Below are 22,563 nucleotides of genomic sequence, written 5' to 3'. Positions count from 1 at the left end.
AACGCGATGTACTCGGCTTTTCGGATGCTTGCACAGAAGCAAATGATTCCTCCAAAAGGTTTACTTCTAACTCTGAGATAGATTGATTAAAGCAGTCTAAAATTTCAGCGTCCATATCAAAGTCGGGGTTCTCTTCAAACTCGGTATTTTTTCTTGTAACAATTTCATAATCCTCGACAAGCTGTGTATGTGACAAGTTTTCCAAAGTACCGCCGTCTTCATCTGCCGAATCATCACCTGAAAGAGCACCAGCGTCAGGAGCCTCTATATATATAGCTTCCACTTCTTCTTCTTCATTATTTGTCAATTCGTCCAAAACTGCGCAAACTTCTTCAACAGTTAGTTTTGCCCTAATAACGGAAGAACACGCACATAAATATGTATATTATATATAGTTATACAATTCATAAGGTGAACCCGCGAACGTGACATATATGTCACAGCTACACAAGACGAAAAAAAAAACCTACAAATACAGTCATTTTCAATTTTTTTTTTATTAGCATAAAATTTCAAACACTATCAAAATATACAAAACACTCTTTTCACATAAATCGGTGACACTTTATTAAAAATCGTACTTACCTACAACGTGTTCCCATTTCGACAGTTTTTTTAGGTGTATGAAATCGGCTTCGTGTTCACTGCGCTACTAATTTTGCTACACTGAACGGAAAGGGCAAAATATAGCACCCACTTATTCTTTGATTTGTTCACTTCAATTCTAATTTATAATTTGGAACATTTAAAATTGCATTTCGAAAAAGTCGCAGATTTATGTGAAAGATCGGAGCGTTACATATATGTAACACTAGCGTTTAATGAGTTAAGTTAAGCGTATACGAGATATTCATCGTCAAACATCAATGCATATCAATTTTTCTAGGTTTTGGTCAATAATTCAAAAAATTTCAATTTATTTTGCGAGTTTAAGGGAAATTTACAGAAATTTGAGTTTCTATGAACAGAAATATGTTATGAACTATTTTTTTAATTAGTTTGTTTAGTCTTGGGCATGTTTGGTTACATTAAAACAAAAAAATAGTGCATTTTTTTAATATATAATTCAATTTAATGTGTTTCACTTTTTTTTCAAAGAATTTATTTATTTAATTATCAACTGCCATATAATTTTCAATATTTTTAACATAACGGTACACTTTTACTGTAAATTATTTCCTTTATTGTAGTTTGGGTGTCTTTTTCGATGCTCGATAACTTGCAATAAGTATTGGAATTGCTCTTAATTTTTTGTCAAGCATTGATTATATTCACTAACTAATGCGACTGCTCGTTCTGCTGAATCATTAACAACTTTCAATTGGCCACGATTTAAATTTATTATTTTAATTGGTATATAAAATGTATGCCAGAGTTATTGTACTGTATAGTAGTCCAAAAATATGAGTTCTTATTTTTCCCAGAAATACATTTGTAAAAAAATGGATCTTTATCCTTTCTGTATTTTCAACATAAGAGATTTAAGGAGTTCAAGAGCTCAAAACGTGCACTACATCAGCTGCGTCATTTCGCAAATGATAAAATAATATTCATTTAATACCGTATTTTCAGTGTTTCTAAAACTGATCATCTTGCGTACGTAATGTAATAAATAAAACTAATTATAAGTCTGGAATTAAAGATACTGTTGTTGCTGATATCATTTCGGATAAAAAAATGAAATATCTAGTTTAATTGCACAATCCTTGCAGGTATGATTTAACTGCAATTTTAAGAATAAAAATTTTCTTGTTTCTGAAAAATTTTTAATTGTTTTTGGTAGTTACTACAACCCCGTGAAGACTGTACAGAATTGTTGAAATTGCCGTTGATTTTCCTTGGAGAAATGCCTCAAGAAGAAATTTCTTTCAAACGTCCTGGTGCAATTCATCATGCTAGGTGGATGGCGAAGGCAATTAACAGTTTAAAAATGTTTCTATTCAGAAATGAATTTAAACTTTCTAATAAAGTATTGCACGGTCTTCGTTAAATTTGTATATTTATAGTTACACCGTATTTAAAAGCTTGGTTTTCATCAACTTCTGCAACAACTGATGCTAACCATGACTTGCAGTTTTTGAAAAATTTATTCGAGTACAAAAATATCAATCCATTGATTTCTTCAGCAAAAATGATTTTGCATTTATGGTACTTAAGTGATGAACTTGCCATTTTATCATTATTTGACGATACCGTTCCATTGGAAGTAAAAAAAATATTGTTGGAGCTGCTAATACTCGTAATGGTAAAGATTTTACAGCTAAAAAATTTATAATTGATAAAAACGATTTGAATTCATTAACGCAGAAAAGTCTGAGTGACTTTGTTTCTAAAAAGTCTTTAAATCTCTTTAAAATCTCTGATTTACCGTATGACTTCTTTGATAAAGATATTGCATCGTGGCCTACTAATGACAGTTACATTGAAAATAAAGAACACTTTAACCAATTGAAAGTTGTTAATGATTCAGCAGAACGAGCAGTCGCATTAGTTAGTGAATATAATCAATGCTTGACAAAAAATGAAGAGCGATTCCAATACTTATTGCAAGTTATCGAGCATCGAAAAAGACACCCAAACTACAATAAAGGAAATAATTTACAGTAAAAGTGTACCGTTATGTTGAAAATATTGAAAATTATATGGCAGTTGATAATTAAATAAATAAATTCTTTGAAAAAAAAAGTGAAACACATTAAATTGAATTAGATATTAAAAAAATGCACTATTTTTTTGTTTTAATGTAACCAAACATGCCCAAGACTAAACAAACTAATTAAAAAAATAGTTCATAACATATTTCTGTTCATAGAAACTCAAATTTCTGTAAATTTCCCTTAAACTCGCAAAATAAATTGAAATTTTTTGAATTATTGACCAAAACCTAGAACAATTGATATGCATTGATGTTTGACGATGAATATCTCGTATACGCTTAACTTAATCGAAAAATCATGTGATACCATTTTTATAGAGTTATAAATTTCCTACAAAACTATGGGTTTCATCATTCATAATAATTTTTTTTCATTGAGTTATAAAATTCATAAGGAATAAAAAATTTTCCCAAAAATAGTAAAACTTTAACTGTTAATATCTTTTAAACGGTTGGGCTTACGAAAAAATCGTTTTCGACCTTTTTTGTAGAGCATTCAATTTCCTATTAAATCTAAGGAACAAGATATTTTTTCAAGTTGTTGGAAGCGAGATATAAATTTTTCTATCTGATAATAAGAAAACATAGAAAACTGTATGTTGGAGGACCTTCCCGTTGCAATTACAGTACCCCGCCAACCCATTTGAAACATGGTAAATAAATATAAAAAATTACGAATAATTTACTGGGGAAGCTTGCTAGCGAATAATTTGAATTTTTTCCACTGCCTAAGTATTAAGTAGCCTGTATACCACATATTACTCGGTGTCAATCATAATAAAAATATACCGTTACAATTAGCGGAACTTAAATAAGAAATAATATTGAAATGCTTACTTCACTTGGAATTAGTATTTGTGATTTCTGGCTCATCAGAAGTAAATTGTATGGCGTAGTGGAAGAAATCGAATTTTTTCATAAGTGTTTAACTCTTATTTCATAGATTCCAGAGTTTTATTTGTTAGGTTAGTATTTTTTTTTTGAAGTTTTCTGAAGCTTTATAATACAAACAATTAAAAATATAATTTTTAGAAAATAGGTAAAAAATCGGACATTTCAAAGAAAACCCAAAGTGCTATTGTTGCACATTTAAAAGATAAAAGCACATCCTACAAAAAAATAATAAAAAAAATTGGAGTGAGTGCAGCTACTGTTACTCGAGTATCGAAAATTGAGCACACAATCAAATATTGCACCGTTGGTCGCACAAGAATGCGGCAAAATGCTGCCCAAAATGGGAAAATGTCTGAGCGCATTCGACGTAAAGTAATGAGGTTCGCTCTGTAATCGCGCAGCAAACCAGCTAGAGAAATTTAAAAGGAGCTAAATGATGCCCATGTAAAAATATCGCAAAGAACAGTTGAATGCATCTTTTCAGAAAAAAAACCTAAAAACCACGGTACAGCAAGAAAATCAAAATTGACCAAGCGAATGAAAAATCAACGAGTAGTAAGGGTCAAACTCGATCAGAACTACACAAAGGTGGATTAAAACAAGATAAACATAAAAAGTTATCAATGTCCCCCGAAAGGCTCCCACTCAAAGTTACCCTGCTATTTAACATGATTTTCTCCTTAACAAAGATTAACTTTAGCGACGAATGTCTAGCCGGCTGTGACAGAAACCCTTCAATTTGTGTGACGTAGACCATGTGAACGTTATGCGGAGAACTGCATTCAAAAAACGGTAAAATATTCCCCCAATGTAATGATTTAGAGCTGCATATCGGTACAAGGTCCTGGACCAATTTATTTTGATGAGGCAACGATGAATAGTGCGCAGTACACCAATGTACTTCAAGATGGTTTTGTGCCATATTTGGCAACACTGAATCCTCCAGCAGCCCAGTAAACTTATACGCACGCTGAGGTGCCTTGCCACACCTCCCGACGAACGAATGATGTCCTTCACATCTTGGATATCAATATATTACCTTAGGCGGGCAATTCACCCTATCTAAACTCCACCGAAAACTGTTGAACGTTCCTTAAATCGAAGGTACATACATATGTATGTATATTCCCGAAGAAATTCCACAATTGCCCTACTCAAAGATAACATGATCCAGATTTAAAAATAATGATAATGTTTGTTTGAATAGTATGCCTCAAACAGTGAAGGCTGTTAATAAAAATAAAGGTTTGTCAACAAAATACTAAAATAATTTAAGTTTTTCTCAATTTTATGAAAAGATTATATTTCAAATAAATATTATACAAAAAATTGCATTCACACATCGTAATAATTTTTGATTTATTTGACTCTGAACGCAAAACTATATGAATAATTTTCCGTGTTTCTAATGGGTTGGCGGGGTACTGTAAGAACTCATGCTTGGAGAGGCTTTCTTAGAGGTGTCTAGGAACCTATTTTTCCGAGTACCAAACGAAAAAAAAAAATTTTTTTAATCACCCTAATATATAAAGTATCTGTAATACGACATAGATCAGGGTGCTACGGATAGCTTGCAGGTGAAGAATATGGATAGAACGGAAGGCGTTAAAGGAGGTAGCCAAAGAAGCATGGAACAATGGAAACAAAAATGGAACCAGGAAGAACATCAAATTGCAAAGGAGTTTCTATACAATCTGCAGTAATTTAAAGTATTTCAACCATTTACACACCATTGCGGGCAGTGTTGGAAAAAACGCGAAAGAGAAAAGCAAAAAGTAAAAGTAAAAAATTATTTTATATTGCATACAATACATATGGAAATACATAAGGACAGGCATACAATACATATGGAAATACATAAGGTATACACACGATGAGCAAGTAGTAGAAAGATCAAAACGCAAACAGTTTACAATTTGATGTCAAGTACTGAGAATGCTGCAAGAGCCAATTCAACTGTAGTAATTTCAATGCGCAGCCACTGGAGCATTCAGGCAGAAACAGCAAACGCCAACAACTCAGACCATGTGACGATATTAAATGCTTGGTGTAAAATCATAATTTCCACTTAAATTTCCTTCTTTCCTAAATTTCTTCCTTACAGACACTTGTGGCTGCCCTTTTAGCATAATCATCCTCAGGACTGAACAGGTCGCAACTATTCCTCATAATTTTGTCCACTTATTTGTTCATTATTTGCTCAGACCCATGTAAACATAGCCGCATAGCTGGTGGAAACAAGGATAGATGATCTCCATTTACTAACAAATAAGGTAAGGCTAAGTTCGGTAGGTAAAAATAACAATTCAATCTATTTCAACTTGCAAGGCTTAAAACCAGGAAGTATATCAATACCAAGTTAGTTTTTATAGTTAATTAGTTTTATGGTTAGTTAGTTTTCCTTCGATTTTTTTTTCACTCTAAGCTCAAATATGCACCGTTAAAAGAAATCACGCTCTCTTAATTTTATTAAGATAACTCACGTGTCGGGCGATATACGTGGTATAAAGTCATCCGGTTGTTCGAAGTCTGAAGTATTGACCTGATTCAACCCATTTTTGATACACAGAGTTAATCTTGTCGGGAAAAAATTCACTCTGAATTCCAATTTTACATCCCATACATTAACAGATATTTTTGATCAAAAGTCTACTATATACTGGGTCCACAATTCGGTACTTATGGACTTCAACAGTTTTTGTTGGATTTAAACAAGTTTTGATCATAAGGTGACATACTCGCGGAAAGTTCTATCCCTTTATATTAATTGCTTCTTGATTTGTTTTCTCAAAGGAAAGAATCAAATAAAATTTAAAATTGTGTAACAAGGGAAATAAGCGCAGCTGTACGTCCGACGCTTAGGTGAAATCGATTAATCGGGTTCCGCGATATGTGCCAGGCCCATCGTCCAATTTTTACCCCGGCTCCATTAAAGCTCTATCATACCATCTTAGGAGTAAAACATTAGGCCTCTAGCGTATTTAGTTATTGATTTATTACGCTTTTAGTAGCTTTTAACAGTACCGTTATACAGGAAGTGGGGTTGCCATTCGATTTCATCCATTTTCACACTATCGGAAGAAGTTCTTATAGTATTTACGATTGGTGAGTTCAGTCTTGTAGCGTAAGTGATTTAGAAGAGTTAAGCTGTTATACTCTGTAGCGACATGTTGCAAGGGTACAGAAAGTTAGAAAACTTATTAACTTCGGCTGTACCAAAGCATTAATATCATTCACAGAGATAGTTATTATAGCACGAATTGTTAGATAATAATCTTTATAATGATTTTTATCAATTTAAACATTAGCTATGTTTTAATATGTAGTAGTCCGAACTGACTTCAGAAGTTTCTTAGGTACTAATCCATGCTAAATTTTATGTAGATATCATGAACAATATGTATACATATATAATGGGTTGCCAAAAAAGTCTTGCGGTATTTTCACTAGTTGGCGCTGAAAGCGCGTAGTTCTAGTTTTATTCGTCGCATCGGGTCATGCTATATCTTTTTGGAAAGCTTATTTCACACGCTAACACGTGTTTGATTGATTGTCGTTTCTTTTAAGTCGTTCGTCAGTTATAGCGTCGCAAGCATGGAGCAAAATAAAGAGAAAATACGGCATATTTTACAGTACTACTACGATAAAGGCAAAAATGCATCTCAAGCCGCCAGTAAAATTTGTGCAGTTTATGGACCCGATACAGTTTCCATTTCCACCGCACAACGATGGTTTCAACGTTTTCGTTCTGGTGTTGAGGTGGTCGAAGATGCGCCACGCTCCGGAAAGCCTGTCGTCGAAAATTGCGATAAAATCGCTGAATTGGTCGAAAGAGACCGGCATAGTAGCAGCCGTAGCATCGGTCAAGAGCTGGGCATGAGTCATCAAAAATCTATTTCCATTTCAATAAAAAAAAATCAATAAAAATACCACAAGACTTTTTGACAACCCATTATATCTTATAATATCAAAAATCCTGTCAATCGTGATCAATCGATGAGTCAATTAGCACCTTAAGGTAAACTAATCAAGTGGCTTACATGCTGATATTTCATCCTTCCGATAGTGTACACTTGGCTCCTAATTACAATGGTGGGAGCTTTCGAAAGCAAGCCGACGCTACAAAAAAATTACAAGTACGGGTCACTTGACAAATTTGCTCGCCATGGTAGCAGCAGTCTAAAAACATCAGTTCGCAAAATTCTTCGCGTTAATGAACATTTCTCAGAAGAATTCAATCTTCATTTGGAAGCTGACATTTATTATTTCTTGCCATTAGTCTACGCTGTTCGACTAAAGACTTACAATTTCATTGAAATCTTAGTCAACACATATTGCGAGGCAAGCCAAATATTATTCTACGACAACTATAAATAAATTAAGCAGTTATAAATTATCATTCATGGGTCGGTGGGAAGCGAGGAGAAGTGAAGTTCGTCGCCACTGTAAGGTTATTAGCTATTATCGGCTGACACTGGGGTCGGTTGCGCACACACATACTTATATCCGCAGTAGTGGCGGACAGTTTGCCTGAGGTCAATTCCACCGCTAATCGTATTTCAATTAAACGTTGAACAGGATAGTAAATACTATCAAGGTCAATAGCCAGTGGATGAAAATATTTATGAAATACGAGTCCGCCTGCCACGCATACTGCTTTCCACTCATATATCTAAGTGTAGACATTTTGTATAGTATAGTATGTGTTTGTTGTATACACAGGAAGAACGAGAAGAGTGGAGATCTAGGAACGAACCAAGTAAGGTTAGTTAGCTTTAAGTGAAGCGGAAAAATTTTTCCAAAAAAAAAAAAATTTTCCAGAAAAGTTGACGGCGACACTGAAGCTATGAAAATCTCTCATTTGTTTACAATACTCCGATGAGGTTTCTGCGACTTTAATTTCGGTAAAGGCCATAAAAACTTAATTGAGTGACTTTACTCCAAAACTTATCCTGAAATGAAAGTTAATTGGTGAACACAGTATTAAATTTTATATAGATAAAGGGAGAGGGGATGTGTTAAACTTGTGTACATAAACTTTTTTCCAACGTGCAGATGTTTATGCGGTGATAATGGTAATTATTTAATTGTACTCTACATAGTTACTTATTCGTACCCTACTTCTTAAGTATCCCATTCCATGGAATTTCTCCGAAAACTTAAGGGGGTATTCTCATGTAATCACTTAGAAAAATTGATTTTTTTTTTATATTTAGACATTAAAACCTATTGAAAGCATGCTGTGAAAGATTTAGACCGAAATTCATAGTATCTGAGTCGCACTCAGATCACTCAGAATAAAATTCTTTGTCACTTCTGCTTTGCACTGTTCGAATCACGAGCAGATTTGCAGCCACTACTGCTTTACACTTCTGAGTCGCACTCAGATTTAATAAAAACGAATATGCAGTCACCACTGCTTTACACCTCTGAGTCGCACTCAGATTTAATAAAAACGATTTTGCAGCCACCACTGCTTTACACTTCTGAGTCGCACTCAGATCACTCAAAGTAAAATTCTTTGCGTCTGCGCTACCCTATAGCGGTACTTTAATAACGGGCCCAACGGTCCACTACGCGGCTGTACAGTTTTCCAGAAGTTTCGGAACTTCTAAGGACTGTACTTTGCACCAGGTGCCCGCACAACCGTTTGTCTTTACTCACTTTTCGCCACAAGTCTAACACAATTTCGTTTGTAGTTTTCCCTCAAAAGGAAAAACCCGCACATCCCTATCCCACTTCTGACACCAATTTGTGGGGTTCGTCACCCTCTTCAATCCTAAAATTCCAAATACGTTTCTTTTCATTCACTTTTAGTTACAGAAAATCTTTATTAGTTCACTTTCAGTTAAAATGTACAGTTTGCTTTTCAGTTACAACAGGAACGATTATCTTTACAACTTTATTATTTTCACTTTGCTTTGAAATATAGTTTCCACTTTAAAATATAATAGATTTGTTCTTTACAATATAATCGATTATTTGTTCGTACACCTTTGCGTTAAAATACAACTTCACTTTACGACCGTTTCTCTATTTGCTGCGCACGTCTGATTAGCTTAGCGGCTGACTTCTGACTATTTCTTTTTGCTCATCGTAATCGGAGCAACCCACGCTAAATCATTTCTGTGTTGCCCCTTTTCCTATTTTCCCTTTCTACCAGGGATGCCATCCCACATGAATATAAATTTCTAGAGAAATAAATAAGATAAACGGTCAGTTTTGAAAAAAAAAAATTACTATGGTGTCCTATAAATAGGACAGTAGTAAGGAATGGGTTAAGGTAATTGACATGCTTCAATGGGGAAATGAATACTTAGTGAGCCAATAAAATGTCGGCTTCTAAAAATTGATAAGTGTGCATATACGAATGGCAGAAACAAAACAAATTTGAAAGGCAAAAAAATGCTAAATACTGGTAAAATGCAGATAGCCTTAAAAATATATTGCGTACATAACTGAGTAATGGTTTTGAAAACAGTTTGAAATGAGTGGTGGTATAAGTGTGGCGCATTAAAAGAAGTGTTAAATGTTTTTTAGCGATATGAAATCGCAAAAACTTTTTAAAAATCGTTTATAAAACAACAAAAATTTATATAGTTGTGGCTTTACAAGTTTTTGCGAGGTGCGAGCGGAGCAAAAAAATCGTTAGTCTACACTATTTTCGATGACTATTGACCTTGTAACTGAGTTTATATATTTTTTGAGTGCATGTACGCTTAAATCTGATCAGTACAATTGGTAGTCAGAAGTGTTATTCGGTAGAAAGTTAATAATTTTTTAATTTTACGGATTAATGCAAGATAACAAATTGGACAAGGCTTCAATTTTGTCGAAGGACAAAAACAAGCAAAATTAGTGAAAAATTGTGCATTTGCCTACGCTAAAGCTAACGATTTCTAAACATACAAGTAAATATACGAAAAAACAAAAAAGTGGAAATACATTCTCACGCTTCCGAATGCCATGATTTATCATCATGTGGACATATATAATGGCCGCAAGCCGTGGAGAACGGGCGAATATGATGACGTCTGCTTCGAGGCGTCGCAATAAAAGTGAATCACCGAAATATGGTTACAAGTAAGACACACCAAAGCCAATAGTACATATGTATGTAAGGGACAGGAAGTAAGCTCATATACTCTGAGCATTTACATTATTCTCGCTGATTCTAACCTGAAATGTACCATACTTATAAACGGCTAATTAAATATTACAGCTCTAAAATCCATTTAAAATATAAATATAAATATTTGGAAATATTAGTGTTGACATATTTTTGCGTAATTAAAGTAGGTAGCATAGCCTTTGATGCAAAAAACATCAAATTAAGTGAACGGTAGTCTTATGAAGAATTCTTTACAGAGGTACTTTTAGGATATATTTATAGCTTACCTTTAGGCATTTATTCCAAAATATCAAATTTAATTTCTATTTCAATTTCATTTAACCACACATTGTTAATTCAAAAAATTTCTTCATATCAATATCTCAAAATTCTTCACCTCCTCTTAAATTTTATTCGAAAAACAGCCTCGGCCGCTCAATGCCATATCGTTCGATCGCTCGCAATAATGTGCTACCACTGCACTCATCAGCAAGCTCTACTTTACCGCCCGGTGCTTATACGTCCTATGGGCTTACCCCGACTACAACAACACCATACCACGAATCACATCATCTCAGCAGCAGCCAGGCCGCGCATGCCAATTTGCCAAGCTCAAGCACCAGCGTCGCTTCCTCAGCCAGTCCGCCGCCATTTCACCGAACGCTGCCGGAACGGCGTTGCATAGACTGCCGCCACACCACAGTAGCCAACATCACGCCGGCCATGCGACGGCAACAATCGACGAAGATGGCACCAGTCTCTTTTCGCCACTCTCACCTTGTGCGCCGCTTACCGCTGCCATGGACAAGGACACTCACATATTCGTGTATAATGAGGCGAAAGCGAAGAAGACTCGTAAGCGTCTAATTGCAAACCATGTTGGCGAAATTATGGCTGAGGTACCGTGCCGCTTTTCAATGAATGTAAGCGATGAGGAGGATGTCATTGGTTTGTTGGATGAGGTGGAGCGGCGTCGACGTTGCTCTCGCACTGATAGCAAGAAATCCTGGAAGGGGAAGTGGGAGTGGTCGCTGATGTGTTGAGTAGTGGCGTGGAAGATGAAAACGGCGAAGAGGATTATCTAGAGTTGGAGAGTGGCAAATGGATGTCACAGGTAAGAATTTTTCAGTGCCATTTTTTTTTATATGCCCATGAAGAAAACAAGTAATTGCATGGATATTCCTGGGTAGGCTATATACAAGGTTGTCAAATATAGTATCCCTTCCGCTTTCTTGCACCTTATTCAATGCTTTATAAAAAGTGTTACAGTGATCGGATTTAGTTTAAATATGCGCAGTTTCGTTCAATAATCTGTTTCCATCTAGACGGCAACTTCATAATACACCCCTCGTAGAAGCTCCCTCCTTATTAGCGAAGAACTCGGATAGCCCCTTTTCACAAGCTTCTTTTGAGTTCAACTTTGCACCAACAAGGGCGTTCGCCATGGACAGGAACAGGTGGTAATCACTTGGCGCTATGTTTGGGCTATATGGTGGATGCGATAAAACTTCCTATCCCAGCTCCCGTAGCTTTTAAAGAGTCATCAACGAAGTGTGTGTTCTGCTGTTGTCCTGGTGGAACACTACACTCTTCCTGTTGGCCAATTCTGGATGCTTCTGGTCGATCGCCTGCTTCAAACGGTCTAGGTGTTCACAATAGAAGGTAGAATTAAGCGTCTGGCCATATGGGAGCAGCTCATAGTGGATGACTTCCTTCCAATCACACCCAATGCACAGTAAAACCTTCCTGGCCCTTAATCCTAGCTTGGCCATAGTTTGGGACGACTCACCGGTCTTCGACCACTACCATTTTCGCTTGATACTGTCGTATTTAATCTATTTTTCGTCGCCAGTTACCATCCGATTCAAAAATAGGTCGAGTTCGTTCCGTTTCAGCAGCATATCGCAGGCGTTGATTCGGTCCATAAGATTTTTTGCTTCAAATCATGCACCCAAACATCAAGCTTTTTTATGTAACCAGCCTTCCGCAGATGATTTAAAATGGTTTGGTTACTAACTTTCATCTTTTGAGCAATGTTATGAGATGCCACATGCCGATCCAACTCGATGTTTTCCATGATTTGATCGGTATTCATCGCCACAGGTTTTCCGCCGGCTGGCTTATCCATGGCAGTTCGAAATGATAGAGTACCATCCCCCTAAATAGCATTAATCTCACGGAACGTTTCTCTAGTGGATTTGCCTTTAACTTTAAAATAGCGCGAATTTCGGCGTTAGTGAACTCCATGTATACACGTCTTTGTATAACTGTTAAACGCAATATCCGAACTAACCATGCATAGCGTCGTTTTGTAGGTTATGTCAAGACCGTTTAAAGATGTATAGTATTGCCAGATACGAGCTCTGTGGCGCTTTATACATAGCCGCGAAATTCGAAAGACAAAAAGACGGAAGGGGAACATTTGACAACCTAATATGTATATAGGTGGTTAATCGAAAAATTTGAAGACAAAAAATCTATTTTTGCCAAAGTTAATAATATGACTTCAATTAATTTTTACCACAAATTGCCTTAAAAATATTATTAGTATTCGAAAAAATCCTTCTATTAATCACAAGGTTATCCTATGTACAAGAACTGAAAACTTGCAATAAGATCGCTTTACTATTTGCTGGGAAATCTTTACCACCGACTTTGAAAAAGATGTTTCTAGAAAAACACGATTAAAAGTTGAAGTAGCCAATAATATCTTCTACACTTTTGTTGCGATTGCCTTGAAAATTTGAGAAAATATTCTATACGTAATAAATAAATACATATCAAAAAAACTAGTTTTTGATATTTCAAAAACCGACGCAACGTAGACAGAACTTTGATAAAGGGAGTTGCCAGGGAAAGTAAATGGATGTTTTTCACAAATTCTTCAACTAAATTTATTAATATTCTGAAAAGAGTTGGAGCAAATAAAATTCAAAAGGTTTGGTTTACACACAGCAAGAAAAGTGTAGACCTTCTATTAAGGTTAAGAAAAAGTCAAGCAACCGAGTATAATAAGACGTTTCAAGCCCTTATTGCATTAAAAACTTTGACTAACAAATTTGACAATCTTGATAACACTTGAATAAGACGTCCAACATTAATCAAATATTCGGATTTAAATTACTTCAAACAACACGCTAATTCATTAGGCCTCGACACATATACATATACTGCGTAGAATTGCCGCCCCAAAAAATAGAATTTCACCCAATTAGCAACATAAATACCAGCAGCTTCCAGCTGTGATAGTATCATCAAAGCAGAATGCGACGAACTGCTTACAAAATATACCACAATAATCACAAAGGCAGAAATTAGAATACGTTCGTAATATTGGTGCACAATTCTAAATACCCAAAATGAACGGCAAAACAAAAGCTGCAAGTGAAATCGCCCATTTTCACCAAAGCATTGATCTTTTTCTAACGGCAGTTCCATATTGTTTTTTTAGCGTCTTCACTCTTCTTCAAAATCATAAATGCAGGAAGGGTAGTGAAAGTTTCCCGCAATTTTTGTTGCCTCTTTCAAAATGAAACTTTTTCTTAAGTGTTCTCTAATGCAAATTCCCCACGTTTTCATTTCCTTTTTAAAGCTATACTATTTGTAGCACTTGATTTCTTTGTTTAGTTTTAATGAATAAATAGTAAATGTAATTGTGGTTTTTTTAATGTGAAAATTGTATATACAAGGTACGTTCCAAAGTAAACAGGACTTAAAAACAAAAACAGAACAATTGGTTTTTTCGACAAAATCAATTTATTTTATACAAAATAGTCTCCTGCTTGAATACAGCTTTTTGCACGGTCCAAAAGCATGTCGAACGAGTGTTTTAGCTCGTTGGCCGGTAATGCCGCCAGTATGCCGGTTCAAGCCTATTGAATGGCTTCTACGTCTGCATAACGCGTTCATTTCATGGGAAAATGCATTTTCCGAAAAGGAAGAAGTCGCACGGTACCACATCAGATGAATACGGGAGTGGCTAATGGTTAAAATGTGAGTTTTGATCAAATAATCGGTCACAAGTGTCGAATCGAACGTTGGATTCTGAGCAATTTTTGGTCGTCAGTCAATTTGTGCGGAACAAACCGGGCACACACCTTTCGTGAGCTCAAATGTTCGGTCAAAATGTGATAAATGGATGCTTTGGAGATGTTCAATTCTATTTTCATGAATTTCAATGATGATTTCGGCTGATTTTTGATGAATTTGATTTGTTGACCTTCATTTGTGTCTTCACGACCACTTTGAAAACGTTGAAACCACTCGTGCACTCTGCTCCGGGATAGGCAATCATCGGTATAAACTTGTTTCGTCAATTGAAACGTTTCGGTAAAAGTTTTACCAATTTTTAAACAAAATTTAATGTTGGCTCTTTGTTCGAAGCTCATTTTTGCACCGATAACACAAACATACTGACACTTGAAACCCAATAACTTCACTTCCAATCAATGAAATGTCATGTCATTCTCACTGGACAATTGATAAAGACAGCAGATTCTAATGCACTAGTCGACATATAGCTGGCGTCACCGGGGACGCTATATTCAAAAAGTTCTGTTTACTTTGAAAAATACCTTGTATTTACAGTAATGTTTATTTTATTGGACTAAAAGACAAAAAAATTAACAGTTCATATCTACGAACTTCGAATGGATGAAATATACGGCACAACAACAAACAAATTTATCATAAATTTACAACAAGAAGACACATTTTTTAGCGCAATAAAAATTAAATGTCTGGGCAAGTTTACGATTGCTTCTTAAATAATTTTGCAAAAAGGAACAAAAAATAAACAAGAAAACCAATGACTTCGATTGCACCGTAATACTCTTCTCAAACTAAAAAGGTTACTCAGAAGAACTTGATTTTGATCGTTCAGTTTGTGTGGTGGCTATTTGCTATAATGGTCCAATATCCGAGGTTCCGACAAATGAGCAGATTTTTAGTTAAAGAAAGACATGCGTAAAATTTCAGGTTGATCGGAAGTCGTCACCCTAAAATATTGTAGTTTGGTCTGAATATGTACAAAATTATCTACTTCAAAAGCACCATATTTGGTATTAGTTTAGCTAACTTGGTCGGTAGCTTAGTTTGCCTCAGATTGGTCGAAAAGGGTCAATGTTTCGGATATTTTTAGCACGTTTTATGTTCGTCTGCTATGATTGCTTTTTCCGAAGAATTGAGATAAATTAATTGAATATCTGCTATTCTGTTTGTGTTTTATGGCTTCTAAACATCAACTGTAATGCTGAAACAAAAGTATACAAGGAACTGCAATTTAGTATGCATAGGCTTGCCAAATTAATTATGAAGTTTTACGAAACTCATATTTTTTATTTTTCATTTAAATCCTTTGGCAGTATCTTTAATTGATTTTTCAACAATTTCCACAGATGCCCTTTTCATACCATCTGCAGCTTGATGAGTTCCATTTATATACACGCACAACTAGTAATTATCTCGTGAGTAGCTGTATAAAAGTATGCAAATTAATAACTCACTTTGAGTTTTGTGAGCAACTACGGGCAACTGCCCGTGGTCAACTGCCGTGGGCAACTCCCTGCCCACGTTTTCTTTATTATGTTTTCTTATATACAGTATTTTGCTTAAGTCTAGATACAAATATTTATCATACATTCTAGGAAGTATATCTACAATCCACTTGAGATAGCAAAGTACACATAATGTTTCAATATGGACCATATGGGTCGTAAGTGTCATGTTACATATTTATAACAGATAATGAATATGTTCATGTAATGTGAACTGGTGGTATTAAGTCCCCCACCTCTAAATTGAAGCGTCCCGATTCAAATGGATATATAGTAGTACGTGAGGCTATAGATTATATTATCAATTTGAACAGTACTATTTTGAAATCTTAATTTATTTTACAATTTATTTAAATTTGACTCTTAAATATACATCCGATACATTTTATATTATTTTTGACTTCTAATTATTTTTTGATGGAAGTATTTTTATATATGACATCTTTTATTGTATTATTGCCTGAATACATATCAGCAACTTTTCTTTTACATTTAGGGTTTTCTCAAGTCTCATGAAGTTATAAGTTATAACGATTCGAAAACATAACATTGAGAATTGTAAATGTGTAGACTCATTTTTGTATGAAATCTAACAACATTTTTTTTAAGCAAGTGTAAAAATTTATAATTTTACGATTTTACGAAGCTTTACGACGGCTTGTGAGTACCCCAATTATTGAAATTATTTATTTATTTTTAGGATTTTCTAGTCCCAAGTATTTTAAATTTTTATATTCTATTTGGCTTTTCGCCATTCTTTTTTGTTTTATTTTACCGGTAAAATCTTCGGCTGGCGTTGTTGAACTTGATTGTTCCACAATTTTAAAGTATTTTTTTATTTTTAGTATTGCCGGTACTTTCTTCGGCTGGTGCCTTAAGACGTTTTTGTTCAAAGTAATATAAATATTGAATTTTTATATTTTGATTTATATATATTTATATTTATTTTATACATTTTTTCCATTATTTTTTTGTTTTATTTTGCCGGTATGAACTTCGGTTGGCGTTGTAGAACATTTTCGTTCTACATTATTTTTTATAATTCTTCTTTTTACTCTGCTGGTATGAATCTTCAGCTGGCGTTTTAGGACGTTTTTGTCCCAAAATATTTTTTTTTTGTTAATAAAATATTGCCGGAAAAGTCTTCGGCAGGCACTTCAGTAGTCTCTGCTCCCAAAGAATTATATTTTTTTCCTTTAAATTTATTTTTCGGTTTTGTTTGTTTTTGTTTTTTATATATTTGTGAGTTTCATGAAATAACACATGTATATAGTAATACTTACAAAAATATATATAGTTAAATTTCTTTTTGCATAAATCTATTGTAATAACTTCCTATTAAAAATATTTAAATGGCATATATTTTGTTGCCTGTCTATATTTAAATATTTGTTTTGATCTTTTCTGGAAAAAGATATTCTTTTATTCTGGAGGGTCTGGAGTTCAGATTCGCAGAACTGAGTTTATTTTATAAACCGGAGGGTCCCCCTTGCGGTAGTGAATCGCGGTTTTAAAAAATACTTTATTATTTGGCTGGTCGAGCCTTCATTTGAAATTTTTTAGATTTAATTTAATATAATTTGTATATATTTGATATGCTAATAGAGTATATCTTGTTAAGATAAGATTTTATCTTGTTTTTTTATGCTCTCGCAACAAAGTTGCTAAGGAGAGTATTATAGTTTTGTTCACATAACGGTTGTTTGTAAGTCCTAAAACTAAAAGAGTCAGATATAGGGTTATACATATATACCAAAGTGATCAGGGTGACGAGTAGAGTTGAAATCTGGATCTCTGTCTGTCCGTCCGTCGTTCTGTGCAAGCTGTGACTTGAGTAAAAATTGAGATATCATGATGAAACTTGGTACACGTATTCCTTGGCTCCATAAGAAGGTTAAGTTCGAAGATGGGCAAAATCGGCCAACTGCCACGCCCACAAAATGGCGGAAACCGAAAACCTATAAAGTGTCATAACTAAGCCATAAATAAAGATATTAAAGTGAAATTTGGCACAAAGGATCGCATTAGGGAGGGGCATAGATACTATAGCTATGTCAACCAAACTCTACAGAGTCGTTTTTTTCAGGCATCTCCATATACAGTTCAAAAATGGAAGAGATCGGATAATAACCACGCCCACCTCCCATACAAAGGTTATGTTGAAAATCCCTAAAAGTGCGTTAACCGACTAACAAAAAACGTCAGAAACACTCAATTTTACGGAAGAAATTGCAGAAGGAAACTGCACCCAGGCTTTTTTTAAAAATTGAAAATGGGCGTGGCCTCGCCCACTTATGGACCAAAAACCATATCTCAGGAACTACTAGACCGATTTTCGATTCGGTATATAATATTTTCTTAACACCCTGATGACATGTACGAAATATTGGTGAAATCGGTTCACATCACGCCTTCTTCTAATACAACGCTATTTTGAATTCCATCTGATGCCTTTTCTGTATAATACGAGTATATACATTAGGAACCAATGATGATAGCGGAATAAAACTTTACACAAATACGGTATTTGAAAAATATGTAAATGACAGATAATGAAATCTCGATTATCACTTTATCATGCGAGAGTATAAAATGTTCGGTGACACCCGAACTTAGCCCTTCCTTACTTATTCATACTTAATATTAGTGGGATTTTTTCCCATTTAATTAATAAATATAGGCTTTACTTACAACTAATTTTATATTGTTGTTGCTACTGCTGCTGTTGTTACTGTTGCTGTTGCTACTGTTGCGATTATTGTTGCCTTTGCTGCTGCTGTTGCTTTTTGAGTAGAATTTTGGCGTTTGGTTGGGCGATGATCGTCGTTGGAGGCCGTGTGTGAGGTTTTTGGCGAAATTTCTGAGTTACAGAAATTTTTTGACTCTTTTTTTTTTAATGGGGGCTTTCAGCGTTTTTTATGTGAATGTCTTATGATCTTTCATTTTTTTTTCAAAATTCAAACTTTGAAATCACTTTGTATTTGCTGTTGTAGTGTGGATCACACTTTCTTTTATTTTTTTGAATTTTTCGCAAATGTTCAGTTTCAGTTTTTTTTCAATTCAAACTTTGAAATCACTTTATATTTGCTGTTGTAGTTTTTTGTTTTAAAAACTTGTATGTTTTTTTTTTGTAACGCGTACGTTTGCTTGTTGTTTGCCCGTAATCCGTTTAGACGAGGCGCGTTCGATTGGCAATTGGTGGCACAAACACACACTCGAATTTTTTTCAATATTTTTCTAAGTGGCGCTGAGATTTTTTTTGCTTATGTGTCTCTTTTTGGACTTAGCTTTTTTTCAACCCTTTTTACTTTGCCGTTCATTGCTTAGCGCGTTTCTAATTGCTACCGTACGCTTTGAGTAACACACTAGTACTTTTGTATTTCTTTTCTCGCGAGTTCGCGATGCTTGTTTGCGTTTTGTTTGTTTTTTTTTGGGTTTGGTCCAACAGGAGTTTTACGATTCTCCTGGCAGGATCGCCAATTAATAACTCACTTTGAGTTTTGTGAGCAACTACGGGCAACTGCCCGTGGTCAACTGCCTCGTTTTATTTATTATGTTTTCTTATATACAGTATTTTGCTTAAGTCTAGATACAAATATTTATCTTACATTCTAGGAAGTATATCTACAATCCACTTGAGATATGACATATGTTACAAGTGGAAAGATTCATCTTACAATCTATGAATTATATTTTGGGACCACCAAAGGTGGACAGTATTAGCAAAGTACACATAATGTTTCAATACGGACCATATGGGTCGTAAGTGTCATGTTACATATTTATGACAGATAAAGAATATGTTCATGTAATGTGAACTGGTGGTATTAACTTGCATTTCCGCTGCACAGAAGCTAATATACCTTTCACAGGTGCATTTGTTTTAGTAACTATGTGTTCAGTTCTATGGAAGCTCTATACTATAGTAATTCGATCTTAACAATTTTTCGGAGATAATGTTATTACCTTGAGCGTCCATGTCAAATTTCGTGAAGATACCGCGTCAAGTGACAAAGTTTTCCATTCAAGCCCTTGAATTCGATCGTTCGGTTTGTATGGTAGCCGATCTGAACAATTTCTTCTGATATTATTATACTCTCGCAACAATGTTGCTAAGGAGAGTATTATAGTTTTGTTCACATAACGGTTGTTTGTAAGTCCTAAAACTAAAAGAGTCAGATATAGGGTTGTATATATCAAAGTGATCAGGGTGACGAGTAGAGTCGAAATCCGGATGTCTGTCTGTCCGTCCGCCCGTCTGTCCGTCCGTCCGCGCAAGCTGTAACTTGAGTAAAAATTGAGATATCACGATGAAACTTGGTACATGTATTTCTTGGCTCCATAAGAAGGTTAAGTTCGAAGATGGGTAAAATCGGCCCACTGCCACGCCCACAAAATGGCGGAAACCGAAAACCTATAAAGTGTCATAACTAAGCCATAAATAAAGATATTAAAGTGAAATTTGGCACAAAGGATCGCATTAGGGAGGGGCATATTTGGACGCAATTTTTTTTTGGAAAAGTGGGCGTGGCCCCGCCCTAATAAGTTTTTGTACATATCTCGGAAACTACTATAGCTATGTCAACCAAACTGTACAGAGTCGTTTTCTTCAGGCATTTCCATATACAGTTCAAAAATGGAATAAATCGGATAATAACCACGCCCACCTCCCATACAAAGGTTATGTTGAAAATCGCTAAAAGTGCGTTAACCGACTAACAAAAAACGTCAGAAACACTACATTTTACGGAAAAAATTGCAAAAGGAAGCTGCACCCAGGCTTTTTTTAAATATTGAAAATGGGAGTGGCCTCGCCCACTTATGGACCAAAAACCATATCTCAGGAACTACTAGACCGATTTCAATGAAATTCGGTATATAATATTTTCTTAACACCCTGATGACATGTACGAAATATGGGTGAAATCGGTTCACAACCACGCCTTCTTCCAATATAACGCTATTTTGAATTCCATCTGATGTCTCTTCTGTATAATACGAGTATATACATTAGGAATCAATGATGATAGCGGAATAAAACTTTACAAAAATACGGTATTTGAAAAATATGTAAATGACGTATAATGAAATCTCGATTATCACTTTATCATGCGAGAGTATAAAATGTTCGGTGACACCCGAACTTAGCCCTTCCTTACTTGTATTATTTCTATGATTAAGAACTCATATCAAATTTCATGAAGATATATCGTCCGAAGCTAATGTACCCTTCACAGGTGCATTTTTTTAGTAACTATGTGTTTAGTTTGTATGGCAAATATAGGCTATAGTTAACCGATCTGAACAATTTCTTCGGAGATTACATTTTTCCTATAGAAAATAACTTGTGCTAACTTTTGCGAAAATACTTTGTCAAATGTGAAAGTTTTCCATACAAGAACTTCATTCCGATCGTTCAGTTTGTATGGCAGCTATATCTTATAGTGGTCCGATATTGGCAGTTCCGACAAATGAGCAGCTTCTTCAAGAGATAATGATGTTTGCTAAATTTCAAAACGATATCTTATAAACTGAGGGACTATTTCATATATATACAGACAGACAGACGGACGGACAGACGCACGGACAACGTCTGATTGTGTTTAACGTGGGATCCTGCTGTCGACAGCTCAACTACACGGTGCTCAAAAGCACAACGGATCAATGCAATGCGTCGATCAGCGCCCTGAAAACTGGTAAAGCATTTTCAGTACCAATTGGCAGTGTGGCATGGACACACTAACCACCTTGGTAGGGCGCAAGGCCCATCTAAAACCTCTGCCGTACTTTGGGTCCGGCACCCGGTTGCAACGCAAAACAGATGGACATGGCTAAATCGACTCAGCGCAACATACTGATCATTTTATATATATATATATATATACCTTTTGGGTCTCCGACGCTTCCTTCTGGGTGTTACAAACTTCGTGGCAAACTTAATATACCCTGTTCAGGGTATAATAAGGAAGAGTTAAGTTCGGGTGTAACCGCACTTTTCATACTCTTTCAACTTGCATGGATCCAAGCCAGCTAGACTAAGACTGTAGAAAAAATTATCTCTTCTGGGATCATTCGTTAAAACATTGCCTTTGTCGCAAATTTAACTTCCTGAAATACAATACAATAAAATTCAATTGTGAGAAGTGGTAGGCCAATGCAACTTAATGCATTTTGTTGCTATTGTTGCACTTAATGGTATTACTACCATATAATTTGAATAAATGCTTACTTATCATGAAACAGAAATTTTCGTTACACACAACCGCACATATACATTACTTATTTGCTTAAATCGTTATGAATAGTCGTGACTTTCAAGCTAGAAATGCTAAATGGTAATTAATTTA

The 22,563-nt window shown here is 35.1% G+C and overlaps 1 protein-coding gene across 1 annotated transcript; it reads left to right on the top strand.

Annotated features, from left to right (window-relative positions):
* Window positions 1-10,544: 10,544 nt before the first annotated feature.
* On the top strand, window positions 10,545-11,778 carry LOC120770631. Its single transcript, XM_040098233.1, has 2 exons — window positions 10,545-10,633; window positions 11,087-11,778. The coding sequence occupies exons 1-2, from the start codon at window positions 10,545-10,547 to the stop codon at window positions 11,526-11,528; spliced, it is 531 nt and encodes a 176-aa protein (XP_039954167.1). The 3' UTR covers window positions 11,529-11,778.
* The last annotated feature ends 10,785 nt before the right edge of the window (window positions 11,779-22,563 follow it).

The sequence above is a fragment of the Bactrocera tryoni genome, chromosome 3 (genome assembly GCF_016617805.1).
Source record: "Bactrocera tryoni isolate S06 chromosome 3, CSIRO_BtryS06_freeze2, whole genome shotgun sequence".
NCBI lineage: Eukaryota > Metazoa > Arthropoda > Insecta > Diptera > Tephritidae > Bactrocera > Bactrocera tryoni.
The sequence above is the reverse complement of the archived record's forward strand: the minus strand, read 5'-3'. Positions and strand labels throughout refer to the sequence as shown.